This window comes from Passer montanus, unplaced genomic scaffold (assembly GCF_014805655.1).
Source record: "Passer montanus isolate IOZ18808 unplaced genomic scaffold, ASM1480565v1 scaffold2, whole genome shotgun sequence".
NCBI classification, from domain to species: Eukaryota; Metazoa; Chordata; class Aves; order Passeriformes; family Passeridae; genus Passer; species Passer montanus.
The window spans coordinates 22689300-22705878 of NW_024366591.1; the positions used below are offsets into that span (position 1 = coordinate 22689300).

At 38.8% G+C, this 16579-nt stretch overlaps 1 protein-coding gene across 4 annotated transcripts in view; it reads left to right on the top strand.

The window, feature by feature from the left end:
- Positions 1-418: 418 nt before the first annotated feature.
- Positions 419-16579, top strand: part of HBS1L (HBS1 like translational GTPase) — a 58912-nt gene continuing 42751 nt past the window's right edge. Inside the window, exons 1-4 of one of the 4 annotated variants that reach the window (XM_039707014.1) lie at positions 419-598; positions 3147-3212; positions 5138-5278; positions 7403-7597. In XM_039707014.1, coding sequence (XP_039562948.1) covers positions 556-598; positions 3147-3212; positions 5138-5278; positions 7403-7597 — 445 coding nt within the window. In that variant the 5' untranslated portion in view covers positions 419-555. Of the gene's footprint in view, positions 599-3146; positions 3213-5137; positions 5279-7402; positions 7598-8542; positions 8562-16579 lie in introns of those variants that run through there. The other 3 variants (XM_039707015.1, XM_039707016.1, XM_039707017.1) reach the window with 3 other exon arrangements.

Genomic DNA, 16579 nt, shown 5'->3' on the forward strand with positions numbered 1-16579 from the left:
GCATGTAAAACTTCCCATTTTTGTCTTGAATAAAACTCATCATTGTCAGGAAATGGGCATCTCCTACCTAGATTTTCCTTGTAACTCGTATTACTGAACACACAGCTACTATAGAGTGACTCCACGGTACTACACCCTGCAGAATCACAGCAACGTTTATTCAAGTTGGAAGAGGCGTCCAAGATCACCGACACCAAGCTCGGGCAGGTCTCCACCAGGAGAGCCACAGCTGGGCTCCAAGTGCCACCTCCAGCGGCCACCCGCAGGTTCCGCGGCCACCTCAGGCTGTCCCGGCCCCCCCGCTCCCTCCGCCCCGGGGCCGCCTCAGCGGGCGGGGCGCGAGCGCCTCCGGGAGCCGCCCCCGCCCCGAGCCGGGCGGGACGCGCCGTGCGCATGCCCAGCGGCGCACGAGGGCGGAAGCGGCTCCCTGCGCGCCTGCGCAAGAGGGGATTCCGCCCGGCGCCGCCGTACTTCAACATGGCGACCTAGGCCGGCCGCGCCAGCGTCACCGCGGGCGGGAGGGCGAGCGAGGCCGTCGCGGCCGCTGTCGCCGTCATGTCGCGGCACAGGAACGTCCGAGGATATAACTACGACGAAGGTAGCGGTTACGGCGAGCGGGCGCTGGTGGCAGAGCTGCGGAGGTCGCCGCGGGTGCCGGTCCCTCCGCGCTGCCCTGGCCCGTGCCCCTGCCCCGGCCGGGCCTGCCGTCCCGGCGGCCGCGGGCAGGAGGGTGTGGCGGGGCTCGCCCGGCGGCAGGGGAGGGCCCGGGGGGCTGTCAGGGCCGGTGGGAGGGGAAAAGCCTCCCCCTCGCCTCCCCTCCAGGGGCGGGGGTTGGGCGCGGCTCCGGGCGGGGCCTGTTCCCGGCCCGTTTCCCGCCCGAGTGGCCGCTCTGCCCCCCAGGGCCTCCTCCTGCTTCCACACGGGCAGAGCGTGGCCTTGGTACGTGGTCCAAGCCACAGCTGCATGGCCTTGAGCTGCCCAGATTGACTCTGCTTTTTAGTAGCGGCACTGACTTGAAAAAAGCCTCAGTGCGGTTGAATCCATCCATCTTTAGTCTTGAAAAATTTAAAAATTTGTATTCACGACAAAACTCTACCAAAGTGTTAATAGACAGGAGTTAACAACTGTTACTTGAGGAAGAAATGTACTTCCTAAAGATGGAGTTGTGCATGTAGGGAATAATCTCATTTTCAGGCACCTGTCTTATTTTACTTACAGAATGACGAAGTTTTTCCATGAGAGCTTGGCTTGTACCTGCAGTTCTGCAGCTTTCTTTGTGCCCTGGCCCCATTAACTTACACCAACTGTAAATCCGAGTATTTTCTTTTTCCCCTGAAAGTCTTTCTTTTTGTTGGCTTGGGTTGTGGAGAAATGGACACACTTCAGTTCATAACAATATTCTGAAGAGCCTTTGGTAGGAGAACAGGAATTTTGTTGCTTCACTTTGTCAGTTTATTAAAAAAATGCAATATATGCTTCAGCCTGCCTCTGGTCTTCTGTTGAGTGAACAGACTACATGGTTTTTATGTATTACAGTAGTACAAATTGGGTTTTGCACTCTGATATTGGAATTTCTTGGAAGTTGTAAATTCATGTGAGCTGTGCTGGCTGTGTTCCCACCTTGCAGTTTCTACTAGTGTAAATTTACCTAATATAGGTAATCCTGAACTAGATTGGGAATTTTACTGCTTGGTTATTCATCCTCTAGAGAACATTTTTCATCACAGACTGGTTGAAATGTTGAATTCAGCTGAGTTGCTGGCTTTTACAAAGTTGAGTGTGCAGTCCCTGGAGTTAATTTCACTATTAACACACTCATCAGACTCTTGCAATGAGTTTGCTCAGATACACCGTAGCTGTAGCTATTAAGTTGCTTTTTGCTTTTGGAAACATGACTGTGAGGTGACGTGTCAGGGCTTTGCCCTTGTGCCATATGTTTCTTTTGTAGTCACACAGAATCATTTATGACCCAAATGAAATAGACTTTGTATCTTCTCTGTTAAAGGCAACATGGTTTTTTTATGCTGCATGTGGTTCTGTAATGCCCCGATTATGAATCGCACTTCTAAGCTAAATATTTACAGTATTTTTTGGTTTCCTCTCATAAGAAGACTTCTGAGGCCTTAGATCTTCTGGTCTTTATTTGACCATGCTCCATTTTTCCCCCTCTCCTTTCTGAGATATTGTGCTCATAACCAAATGTGATATTCCATCTGCAAATATCTTGACAATACAGCTGGAATGCTTCAGTAGCTTCTACTCTGTTCTCTGTAATTTGTGTAATTTTTAAATGCTAATTTTTATGGTCAGTGCATGCTGTGATCTGTCTTTTACAATAATAAAGAATAGATGTAACTTGTGAAACTGCCAAGTTCAGTAGTGTCTTTAATAATAGTTTGTTGCTTTTTTCATGTATTTCATTATTACTTAATGAAAATTATGCTATTTTTTTGAGATTGGCATAATACTAGGATTCATTTTAGGAGAGAAAGGTGCATAACTTACTCTTTTATTTTTTGGTGCCTTTTTTTTTTCCTGAGGAAAGAACATTTTTATCTTTAAGTAACTGTTTAAGATACTTGCTTTTTACCTGAAACAATTTTGCATATTCGAAGAGAATTGTGAATTGTTTTTTTTTTGCCTTGCTGAACTTCATTTGAAAGGTGGATGGGTGTGAGCATAAAACAGAGAAGAAAGGTGAGAGATGCATAGGAGTGGAGTAGAAATGCTGATCTGAGTTGTTGGGAGTAGAAATTGTGATTGAACTGCCTGTCTGGGGTGAAGACTGAGAGGTCAAACAGAAATATCAAGAGAGGTGCCATGGGTAAAAATTTGTGGAGTGTAGAAAGTTAGATTTAGTCTGTGAGGGCAAAGGAGATGCTGAAGGAGGAGGTGTGAAGTATGGTAGCTCTTGAAAACTTTCAGCCTAATGAATAGACTATTAAATGTTAAATTGTATTATTGTAAGAAAATTGTTATTGGAACTTGGAAGGTTATTTCTCACCTAGGTAAATAAACAGAACCTCACTGTACTTCTGGAATACAGGAGATACATTATTTCATAAAACCTTGTGCAAAATATATGGTTTGGATTATAATATTATTTAGAAATTGTGCAGATTAATCTTGCTGTTTTTGCTTCATAGACTTTGAAGATGATGATGTGTATGGCCAATCAGTAGAAGATGATTATTGCATTTCTCCTTCAACAGGTTAGTTCAAATATTTATCAAGTATTGTTCATTGATACCTGTTCTGAGATTTATTTCTAAATGAAAACAAATTTTAAAAGCGAGGGACACTTTTGAAAAGTGCCTAGTGGCCATAATCCTGTTACAGTCAGTTGTGCAGTGTTAGGCGTTGGACGTTTGAAAGTCCCATTAAACAACTGGCCGCATCTTGAGTCCTACAAGTATATTATCCTAGATGGTTGGAATGTACTTGTTATTGTAAAAATCTGCTCTGTGGGAATGTGTTGATAACCTTGAAACATTTGGTGTCTTTTCCTGTGGTTAGTAGGATCTACCTGGGCTTAGCTGTTGTTATTGTGTACCTGGTAGCTGATGTCTTCTACGCACCTTTGAGTAAACGTGGGCAGGGAGTCTCATTGTGGGTTGCAGTGCTGGTCCTCTCATGCAAGGTCACGTGGAGCTAATCAGCCTTCCAGCATCTGCGGTGTTGCAAAGTAGGTTTAAAAACAGCAATGGCTGTGTGCTCAGGTAAGGCATCATTGCAGGGGCTCAGCCCAGCTGATTTCAGCCTGGCTGTAGAACCGTTAAGTTGTGCTCTCCAGTCAAGTCTCTGGCAAGATTGTCAGTTTAGGGTTTCCCCAGATTAGGTGCCAGTGTTTCTAGAGCTGAGTAGGCCCTGGAAATAGTACAGCTGGTGTTGACATGAAGCTGTGTTACTGCAGGTAACTGGTTTAGATCTAATCCACTGTGACTGATGTAGTGTGTGACCTCTGGCCACAGGAACTTGAGATAATTAAGTCTTTAAAACTCTGGTGTTCTCCCATGCTGTTAATTTCAGTGATGGAAATCAGCAATGTGTACCTTTTGCTCAAGTATAGATTGATAAAAGGCAAAATGAATTCCTGACTGTGCACAGTAATTTTCCTAAGAACTCTATGTGTGGAAGCTTAAATTATAAAATAAACTCATGTACATTGTAGAACAGTGTTACTAGTTGCTTCAGTTATGGTGATTGAACATGAAGCGGTGTGTATGCTTTTGGGAAACAGTTGCTAGGAATTGCTACTTCTGGATATACACCTGCTTTCAGTATGGATTTCAGAGCTGGGGAGAATATTACCTGGCATAAGGCAATTTGTTTACATTATGCTTTGCACATTTCTGAGAGACTGCAATGACTGGGGCTCTTCTTCAATGAGGATTTCTGTCTGTATATGCCTTAATGTCGCTAAATCAGAGTGAAACCATGCACTTGTTTAAAGTTTTGTGTGAACATTTTTACTCATGGGCTATATTTCTAATGAAATTCCAAGAAAGAAAGGATGTGTTCATTTCCATTAAATTCTTATCAGTAATTTAACAGTCTCATACTATAGTCACATACTTTAAAAGCCATGCTAATTTCATGCGAACTTTTTACAATTCAAACTGAAACTGGTTGAAAATTCAAATTCAAAAATAATGTAAGGTTCTGAAGACATTAAGCCATAGATTCATATAGAAAATACTGTTTCTCAAATCTGGAATATAATCTTTTTTGTAATGTTGAACTTTGCAGAATTATTGCATTTCATTCATACAAGGATATTGCCCAGCCTGTGGTTTCACCGTGAGGACCAATTTATTTATATTCTAGCATAAGCTGTTGTATGCTCTGTGCAGTCCTCAGTGTGTAGCCATGACACAGTAGTGTCTCACCACCCCCTTGAAACCACTGCAACAGTTCAGCATCCTAACTTATTCTGGCAAAATGAATTCCTGACTGTGCACAGTAATTTTCCTAAGAACTCTATGTGTGGAAGCTTAAATTATAAAATAAACTCATGTACATTGTAGAACAGTGTTACTCAGCATCCTAACTTATTTTACCTTTAGTTATGTTTTGCTTTTAAAGGAGGAAAAAAATTTGAGTTTTTTTTTAATACTTTGTTTTTTACCTAATGCAGCAGCTCAGTTCATTTACTCCAGACGAGACAAGCCAGGCACGTTTGCTGAGCCATTAGAAGAAGAATATGGCGATGAAGGTACTGGTGCTGCTGCTGCTGATTGTTTTACACCCACTCATCAGTTGACTGAAGTTGATAGAGGTAATTATAGAGAAGAACTATCAGAATAATCTCTTATATGAATTAAAGATTTACTAGAATAGTCTTAAATTAATGTTTCTTAATCGATGTTGCTCACAATTTTGGAATTTTATTATAAAACAATACCCTTCTGGGAGCTACCTTCGGTGGTCATTCTTCAAGTTCATTACTACCTTTTGTGTACTACTTGTAACTTGGTTGCATACATTGAAATGTGTTCTTAGTTTCTAACTAGAAAAAATGAAATTTTATGTGGAGACATTAGAACAGCTGTACTGACAGCTCAGATCTTGACTCTTGAATATTATAAAGTGAGTATTAGTATTAGAATTTCTTTCTGCTTTGCATTCCAAATTATAGCAATTAGCAGTATTTAAGGTTTTCAAAGTCTCTCATTTCGCCTTGAAAGAGTAGCCAATATTCTGTACAATCTTTTCTTTCCCTTACCTTTTGAGTTTGTAAGACTTTCATTTCCATTCAGTCTTGCAGTCATGAATTCCATGTTACAAGCTGAGTTCTGAACTGAGTGGTTGGGGAAAAATACTTGCTTTTTATTTTTAAACTTGCTGCCTAATTGCCTAATTACTTGCTTTGTGAAAAAGATTCACAAGTCTCTTTCCTAAGTGTTAATAGTTAATATAGTTTTGGAAATAATCAGGGTTTTTTTAAAAATGTTGAAAAGATCAGACTAAAGTGTTTTGAAATTTGGTACTTAAAGAAGTTGCAGAAAATTCAGAACAGTGAATTAGAAAGAATTTTAATTCCATATCAAGTAAATTGGTAGAAGTTAAGCTAATGCTTGGAGATAGGGTTACATATGATACATTGGGGAATAATACACATGTTTTTACAGCAGGAAATAAAGCTGTGGAGGGCAATTTGAAAGAATGAGCCAGTATAATGATACAGGTGATCCAGACAATGCAGTCCTCTGGTTTTGCAGAATGCTTTTGACAGACTCAGTTAAGACCTGGTATTGGAGCAGGAAGGAAAGTAATATTTTAGACTAAAAAAAGAGGGAAAAGAAACCTCAAAATATCCACTTCTACTGTGAAAACAGCAGTGGTCTCACAAGACCTGTTACGTTTGATACAGTATGTAGTGTTGGCCATTAATACAAAATTATTGATGTAGCTAGGGTGGCTGCAAAGAGTTCCACAAGGTTATTCTTGTTGGGTATTAGATGGTAAAATGGCAACCAGCACATTGTGCAGGCTCTGCCCACACTTGTTTTTCAGGGCAAATGTCTGCAGAAGATTCACTTGCTATTTGAATTACAGGTAAAGGGTGCTAATATAAGTAACCTCACGGAGGTAGGAATTCTGTAGTATTGAATTCCCAAACTTCTTTAAACATCTTCTAGGAAGTGTTCAAATAAAAAGATGTAGCTGTCTTCCTGTTCTTCAGGTCCTGTTTTCTAAAATCTGAACTGGCAGAAACTGGGATTTCAGGAAGATTTTCTTCTGCTCTTTAGTGTTTGTATGGCTTCCAGTGAGGGGCAACCTGATGAATTTTCAGTCTTCTGTTGTGCAGCAAGTACCTTAGTAAAGGCTTATAGTAGTTGCAGAAATATACTCCAAAGAAAATTGATTTTATCAGCCAAAAAATATCTTAAAGTTTTAGAAAAATACCGGTAAAGATTACGGGTAGTTTGAAACCTGCCATGTTGTTCCAGGTTTTGAGTTGTTAAGGCCTGAGGACCCTGGAAATATTGTTTTACTTTGGGTGTTAATTGTATCATCTGTAAACACTTAAAATGTGCTGTTCAATGGGATTCTACGTTTACTTACTCTATTGCTTTGGATAATTTCAAGGTGATTATTTGTATTTCTTCTCTGCAGTGAAGATAGTTATTTTACACATCAACATATTTCAGTACTGAGACTTTCTAGATTAATAGCAATATGTTCTTTATTGCAATATCTGAAGTAGGTCAAATATTCTGCAGGGTGTGGGAACAAAGTTTATCAGGGCAGTAGATGAGATTGAAATTATTTTCTAAAGGTTTTAACCCTTAGTGTAATATTTTTCCCTTCTGTTTGCTAATCAGAGGTGTGGTGCTAGGGGTTAGGCCATTGAAGATGTATTTTTGGGCAGCTTATAACAGTGATGTGTTTCTTTCAGCTCGTCTTAATTCATGCCTTGATCAAATGAGAGAAGTTTTGGCGGAGTCCATACCGGAGCAAACAATGGTGCAAGCAGCACTGGATACTAAATTCGATGTACAAAAGGCTTTGGATCTTGTGCTTTCACAAGGCTGTAAGCAAAATGTGAAGACCAAGAATAAGGATGCTGTGATTTTAGCAAAGACTACAAAAGGTATACTTAGATTTAATTGCTTACATTCAAGGTGATTCATTTCTATCTACAGTTTAATTTGGGCTTTACAAACTGTGAAGACACTTATCAATGCAATAGTCATTTCTTGGAAAATGAAAGATGACTGACTTGCTATATGTGTGTTCTAAAACATTTCAAAGAAAGAGCTTTTCTTGAGCTAGAAGTCAAAATAACACCTCAGAGTCAGTTTAAATTCAAGCTGTGACCATCTGCAGTTCATAATAGATTTCTCATTTATAATATATGACTTAACGGAATTAATGCATGTCTTTAAATTTGGAAAGCATCTTTAAATTTTTAGTGCTTCTGTTATTTATTTGGTAAACTGACATCACCCATCCCTAGTATTTCCCTTTTTGGGCAGTGTCTATACAGTAGCTTTCTTATTCTGATTTGTACTTAAATGTCTGTAGTCTTTATTGACATTCTCTGCTGATTCTTAAAGTTCTTTATGTATTTCAGTAGATACCTGTGATGTACATGTAGAACATTCCTTACCTGTGGATGACACTTAGTAATTAAATGCCTTTTCATGTTTCTTGATTTATTTTTTTTTGGTTGCTGCTGTCAACTTTTAAAAAATGGGATATTTCATTGTGACTGGACTTCCATCTGAAAATCATTGGCTATTGTAAGGTAAGGAGACTTATGTTGTTGTCCAGAAATGTGTGTTGATACAGACAGTTTCTCTTGTGCAGTAGACAGTTTTGCTGACAACACCAACAAACCTGGTTTTGGAAACTTGACAGCCAAAAGTGATTCAGCTCTCTATTCTTTAACTACAAATTTTGAAAAATCCAGTATACCTTCATGTGAAAGGAAAGGATTGAAATCCTCTTCATGTGCTCTGTCATCTGCATTCAGTGATGATTTGTGCAAAGGATCATTTTGTGCACCTCTGAATAAACAAGCAGAGACGCAACTACCACAAAGTGCTAATGCAGTAAGTTTGGTTCCTGACAGTCAAGATGTTTACTCTAGCATAGGAAGTAACCTACTGAAGTGCAAGGAAACGCAGGACTTGAAATCCTTGCTGATGCAGGATGTGGTTTGTGATTCTTTGAGTCCTGATTGTAATAGTAATGCACATTTTTATAGTCCTTCATGTTTAGCAAGTGCTTTAGGAAACTCTGTTGTTGATAATGAAGTCAGTCATACTATAAATAAAAAGAATGAACTTCTTGAAAGTTTATCTTCACTTGCACAAAGTAGAAAGCAAGAAAGCCTCTCTTCAGACATGGCTGCTTTGCCAGTATTAAGATCTGGAAATACATCATTGGCTGACTTGCTTCAGGAGCACCAGGAAAGCAGTGCTAGCCACTGTTACTCTTTGGCTGATCTTTACACCCAGTCAACAGCAAATCTCACTGATAGGAAGTTGGGATCCTCATCATTATCACAGCTAGTAAATCAACCCCAAACTTCAGGTGGGATGCCAGAGCTAACAGGATCTTTGTCTTCTCTGGCCCTTTCTGAAGTTTGTCCAGTAAAGGAGATTGAGAATTTATCACTCTCAGATTTAATAGCAGAGACTATTGAAATAGATAAAACTCAGCAAGGGATGGACTTGCCCATGCACAATGTAATTGAATTGAAGCCCTCCCAAGGAACCAACATTGATTTAAGTGTCCTTGTAAAAAATGCAGATGTATCTACAGAGAAAAGTGTGGTAGGACAGTCAAATATCTTTAGTCCCGAAACGAAACTTGTGAAAGAAAAGCAAGGAAAATGCTCTGGTTTTGCCAAAACTAACAGAAAACCCAAAAAAGGGCATGGTCTTAAGAGGCAGGATTTGTCCCTTTCATGGATAAAGGCTCTGCGTGCAAGACCTTCAGCTTTTGCTTTAACCTTGTGCCTCCGTTATCCTCCCAAAGGGTATAAGCGGTGCACAGTTGGGATACACAAAACATTCCTATACAGTAGACAAGTACAAGATGTAAAACCCAAGGAAACTGTTCCTACAATAGCCATAACACCATTTGATTTCAAATCAGCATCTCCTGATGATATTGTGAAAGCTAACCAAAGAAAAGCTTTTACAAGACAGTAGTGAGGAAAAAACAAAAAAGGCATCAGTGTTGATATTGAATTGTATTTAAAAAAATCAATATAGGACCTATTTATGATCCAGAACTGATTTTTTTATTATTATTTTTTAAATTGACATATTACAATTCTTGCTGATAGGTAGAAATTTGTATGTGAACTTTTAAAGTGCTGCACTGAATATCCTAATTTTTGCATAATTTTCACTGACAGGTTAACATTTTTAACTTTTGGAAAGTCTTGAACTCTACAGATATTGCATGTGCAAAATTCTGTAAACACCATTAGACTTCTTGAAATATCGCTTTAGGTGTTGAAGATGCAGTTCATTGGGACAAACGGTGAATTATTATTTTGTAAAGTAATTTACTTTTGCTATATGGTGTATAGTTTGGGGAGCAGGAACGTCAGTTTATATCACAACTGTTTTATGAAATGTTCTTAAGGTTAGATTTTCTGATAAAGGTATGTTATTAAACTATCAGTCTTATAATGGATGTTTCCAGTCAATGTCATTATTCTATCTTGATACTGATCACACTATTACAACAGAAATGCCTTTAGTTTTTAAAAGCCTCAAAGACCTCAGGTTTTGACAGTTCTGGTTGTGGTAGTACATGTGTAGTTTTTGATAGGACCAAATTTGTAGGGGAGCAAACAAATTGTTGTTGTACCCTGCGACTCCAGTTAGCTATCAGAATGTGATATCCAGCATTTTAAACCAGCAATTTTATAGGTATGTACATGCTGCATGTATTTCATAAGGAGTTTCCCTAGGATTCTATTGTTTATCCTCAAGCCTTTTGGAGAAGTGCTGAAGTTTCAGTACTTTCAACTGTAGCATGAAAGTCTTTGCTCACTGAAAAAAAAATAAGGCAAAGCCTAAGTGCTGTTTGTGTCTGCCTCTTGTCTTTTTTGATGAAAACTTCCTTCAAAAATGGAAGTGCATTCTCTTCCTCTGTTTGTACACATTGCAGTTACTTTGAATCCTTAGATGAAAGATCCAAATCAGAACATTCTGGACTTATTATGGTGCCCCATTATTCAAATTAGTAGCTGCATGTATGTTTTAACTTTCCTTTTAGTACACATTATGACCTCTCATATATTCCCAGTGTCATTGCCAGTATTTTAGATTCAGAACAGCAATAAGTTCAGTAGAGATACTGCTGCAACTAGAAAAATGTGTGTTTGTAAACTAAAGCTAAACTTGGCAGCTAGTATGAAACAGCAGATATGACTTTCATCTAGTTTTAATCCAATTTTTTTGAGCATGTTAGATCAAAAAAAATACAAAACCTTTAGGTTTATTCCTGACTTCAGATTGCACTACGACTTGTTTCTAAATAAAATAAAACAAAACAAAACATGTTCCAGTTCTCAGGTACAAATTTAATGGTCTGTATATTTTGCTTGTCTATACATCTGTTTGTCTAGTTGATGCATCTGTCACTTAGGACTAAGAGCAGTGTGATTTTTTGACCTTGTGAATGAAATTAATGTTTCTTACCCTAATAAAAGTTTTATATAATGACAGTGCTGCAGTGTTTATGTTCCAGTTGATGTGTTAATTGATCCTAACCCATTTGGAGTTCCTTTAAAGAATTAAATAATATAATCCAGTGTATATACTATGATCTGACAAGTTCATTAGCGGGAGCATAATTGAATTCCTGAGAAGACTTTCTATGGAAGTCTGGTGGATACTGATCGTTCTACTGTTTGTTTTATTGATTAGTCATAATAGCAAATTCTACTGTGTTAAAAATAAGAAATGCTTTTCAGTGATCTCTTTCTCTGCAGTTAATCCAAGCTTTAACTTCTCCCTGCTTAAAAATCCAAGTCTGTTTTTCCTACTGACCAAAGGGTGCTGTTAGCAGAGTTTGTAATTAAAACTCAACTTTTCCCAAAATTGTGTGTATTTTTCTAGTAGAGAAATTCTGATTTTTCGACATAAAATATGAGTGCAAAGTTTGGCATTGTCATGCCTGTTGTATTTGCAGGTGGGTTTGCTTTCCTGTGTTTCAGATACTCCAGAAGACTTCATTAATGTCAGCAGAGATTTCTAATACATGTGGGTCTTTTAAAGTTGAATAGCTTTGCTTTCCCATCTAAATCTTTTCTCTGTCTGACTTCTCTTTTGGTTCTGGTCTGTTTTCTCATTCCTCTGGCTGCCCTTATTTGCATAAAACTCCATAGCATTTGTTATCATTTTAGAGTGTGAACTGGATGTACAACTAAATATAGGTCCTGTGGATACCATTGGAACAAGTAGTAGGGGACAATGTGTAGTACTAGAAGCTCAGTTTTGGCATAGTCTTCATGCTGATTAAAGCTTGAACAAGTGACTGAAGCCAAAGAGCATCAGCACTGTATGTTTATTATGGATCTTGCTGTGGAATTGTTACCTTAGTAAACAACTTTGGATCTTGTTAGGCAGCTAGATTTTCATATATAATTACTTTTTCATTGGCATTTGACTCTGGTATTAGTGGTCATGATGGAGCAGTATATGCTGTTCAGTGTGTAAACAGTAGGGGAGGGATTTTTCCTCAGTTTGCAATCCTGAATCCTGAAGTGAGCCTTGAATTAATACAGACCTGCAGGCTAAACACTGGAGAAGGTACCTAAGTGGTGGATTAACTTGAATTCCAATTAATTTTCAGCAGAGATTTATTTTCATGCCTAAACAATTTTATAGTTTTGTTTTTCTAAACAAAAAGTATTGTGTCACTATATTTGCTTTTTAAATTAAACAGGTTTTTTAATAATTTCCTTAATTATTTCTTTAATTATTTACTGAGAATGAGTATATGGTTTCAAGGACAGGTTTAATTGTGTTAGAATACTGCATGATATGGTATGTGGCATTTTTGTGTAACAGCTGTGTTTGGCCTTTGCACTGAAGGGTTTGTGCCTAATGAATGTTAGAATTCTAGTAAACTAAATCTGCCTGTTTTATGCTTATTTTCTCAGTTTATGTATATAATTCCCCCCCTCCATTTTGCAGCTACTCTCTTTGGCTAATATGGGTTAATTGTGTTACTTGTTTTGGAATTCACATATTAACATTGCAAAATACTTGTCTGTGTTTGCATATAAACAGAAAAAGTTAATATTAAACTGCATAGGTGTACTACTCCTGTGTACTCCTAACGCATTTAGTACATCAAATCTATTTTGTGCATAATTTTTAAATGGCTGCTGACTATTTTTAATACAAAATTGACTTCTGGATGTTGCTTTATGTATATAAATAAAATGCATATTATTATAGAACTGAGTTAATTACATTTTCTTTTTAACTTACCTGATAGAAATAGGGTTAAATGTTCTGTAATGTTTATATCTATTGTCCGGTTCTTGGCCAGGTTTGTATGGGCATTCTTTGCACAGAAGATTCCTTTGGAGAAAGTGAGGCAAAATTTGGACAGTTCTCAAGATCTTAAATTTCACATGCAGCAAACTGCTTGAATTTCTAGAACTGTTGCACAATAGTATTTCAAAATGTTATTTTTAAGAGACTAATTGGTGCAGGGTGGTAGTCTTTGCAGTCTTGTGTTTTGTCCTGTTTCCTTACTGTGCATTCAGAAATGTTTCTGTAATCAACAATTTCTGAAAATCTGCACTTATGCAAACTACTACTGCAAAAATGAGTATCTGGACAAAATATTTGTATGAAGAGAGGATATGGCTTGTCTTTTTATGAAGCATACGTACTTTATTACAGTGCCATTTTACAAGGGCAATAGTTCATACATGAGGTAGGGTTACACAGTCGCATCTTTTTCAAATCTAAAGTACTCAACTTCTCAAGTTTTTAAAATGTTTTTGTATTAGGTTTCATTATGGATCAATATTTCAAGCAAATATTTCATCCCATTGTAATTCATCTAGTAAAGGTAAACTTCCTAAAGTGCTGAAGGAGAATGCTTCCCTGTGTTTTGGGTTGTTGATTGGTTTTGGTTTTGTTTTGGTTTTTTCTTTTGGTTTTGGTTTTTTTGGTTTTTTGTTGTTTTGTTTTTTTTTTAATAGAATTGAATTTTCATGGTTATCTTGCTTTTCTTTTTGTTTCATTTTGTTGAAATGTAGACAGCTGATAAACTTAGATTTTATGTTCAATTTACTGCATCCAGACTTCTAATTAGAAGATAGGAAGTGACAATAGTCCAAGTTTCACTGGACCGATCTGCACTGGAGAACAATGTGAGAAAACAAAAAGCCAGTGGTGATTTTTTAAATTTATTTAGTCACAGTCTTGTCTTCCCAAATTGCTGTCTCAATGCTGTTCAATGGGAATGGATCTCTGTTTTAGTATTGCTGCATTATGCAGCAGTTGCTCCTTTGTGTGATCTATTCAAGTACTCTGTATTACCAAAAAGTAAAAGCTAATTGCAATTTGTGATTTTAGATGATTCTTGAGATGAACAATCTGTATGAAGCTGCTCATCAGCTTTTAGTATCATTGAGGAAGTGTTCTTTATCTGGTTTGTGGATTTGTTACATTGCATGCTTAAAAATGGCCCATTAGAAACAATTGTCAGTGACTTCTGAGGTACGTCAGTAGTTCATTGCTCAAATAGTTGATAAGTGTGCTTAGTGTTGGTAGGATTCCTTTAGGAAATAACTCATTGCCCTGTAAGCTTCTGGTAATAATAAGACCAGTATGACTAGCACCTATAAAATGATTGTGGTCTGTAGAGATTAAAATGATATTTGAAAGAGAATCTATGAACCACTTCTTAAGAATTAGACTTATGAAAGCATAGTGAAAATTATTTTACTCTTTTTATAAAGAGATCATGGAGATTTTAGAGAAGAGTCGCTCGTGAAGTATTTACTCATCATCAGTGAGGTCCCAGCTGACTGGAAGCTGGTGAACATTGTCCTGATTTTCAAGATGGGCATTAAGGAAGACCCCAGAAACTAGAGGCCCATCAGTCTCACTTCAGTGTCTGATAAAGTTATGGAAAAGATTTTTCTGGGAGGTATTGAAAAACATCTTAAATACAGCACAGTCAGTGGTCACAGCCAGTATGGCTTCATGAAAGTCCTGTCTGATTTTGTTTTATTACAAGGTAACACGCCTAGTTGGCCAAGGGAATCAGTTGATGTAATCTTTTTGGATTTCAGTAAAGCTTTAGATACTGTCACAGGATCCTTGTGGACAAAATGTCCAGCATGCAGCTGGATAAATACATCGTGAGATGGGTGAGCAGCTGGCTCATGGATCAGGCACAAAGGTTTATAGTGAGTGAGGTGACCTCAGACATCTCTAGTGAGGCTCAATCCTTGGCCCTGTGCTCTTCAGCATCTTCGTAAATGACGTGGACACAGGACTGGAAGGGATAATCTGGAAGTTCACAGATGATGGAAAACTGGGAAGAGCTGTGGACTCCCTTGAGGGCTGAGAGGCCCTATAGAGAAACCTCAATAAATTGAAGAGTTGGGCAGTCACCAACCAAGTGCCGGGCAACAAGGGCAAGTGTCAGATTCTACACCTGGGATGAGACAACCCTGGATATACAGACAGACTGGGGAGTGAGAGGCTGGAGAGCAGCACTGCAGAAAGGGACCTGGGGGTCCTGGTCAGTGGCAAGTTGAACAGGAGTCAGCAGTGCCCTGGCAGCCAGGAGAGCCAAGCCTGTCCTCAGGGCATCAGGCACAGCATGGCCAGCTGGGCAAGGGAGGGGATTGTCCCCTCTGCTCTGAGCTGGGGTGGGCTCACCTCCAGTGCTGGGGGCAGTTCTGGGTGCCACAACATAACAACATTAAACTACTAGAGAGCATGCAAAGGAGGGCCATGGGGATGGTGGAGGGCCAGGAGGAGCAGCTGTATGAGGAGCAGCTGAGGTCACTTGGTCTCTTCAGCCTGGAGGAGACTGAGGGAAGCCCTCATTCCATTCTCCAGCTTCCTCATGAGGGGAAGAAGAGGGGCAGACAGTGATCTCTGTGGTGACCAGTGACAGGCCCTGAGCGAATGGCCTGAAGTTGTGTCAAGGGAGGTTTAAGTTGGATACAAGAAAAAGGTTTTTTCACCTCGAAGGTCGTTGGGCATTGGAATGGGCTCCCCAGGGAAGTGTTCACAGCACCAGCCTAACAGAGTTCAGGAGGTGTTTGGATGATGCTCTTGGGCCCATGGTGTGACTCTTGGGGTTGGTGCTCTGCAGGTGCAGGAGCTGGACTTGCTCCTTGTGGCTCCCTTCCAACTCAGGAATTTTGTCAATGTGTGGAAGGAATAGTGGATGAAGATGGGTATTGTTTTGATATTTTGAGTCCTGTTTATCCATGACATGAAAGAATGAAAGCTTAATACAGATTTCTCTTTTTTAACTGGTAGCATATGTTCTTGACATGTGTAGCATTTCTTAGGTGCCCTTTGTTCTGGTATTGGTGATATTCAGAGATTGCAATTTGAAACACAGTCTGTAATAAGTTGTTCTCACTATAGTCAAGACAAGCAAAGATTTTTGTTTCAGGAAGTGTAGCTGGTATTTATGGGTTCTCTGAGAAATCTTTCTTAAAATCCAAATTTCTAAAAAATATTTATGTGAAAATGGTACCCTCAGTGAAAAACATTTGCATTTTCGTTTAATTTCTGCATGGTTTTTTTCCTAGCTAAACTACATTTTCTTTTCTTTTTGCTTGTATTAGTGTTGCAGAACAAACAGATACTGGTGATTGAGTAAGGTTCTATTCCATTTTAGGCACCATTAACGGAATTGTTAACCACTTTATGACATTAAGATTTTTGATTTTAGTGATGCTTAAGCAAGAAAGAGGTCAGATGTCTGTAAATGTGCAGTCCTTGCAGGAAATAAAAAGCGATGCAAACTGAGTCTGTTTGGTTTGGTTGTTGTTGGGGCAGCAAGGAATCTAGAGTTGAGCTGTCTTTGTGGTGGCACTGGCTATTTT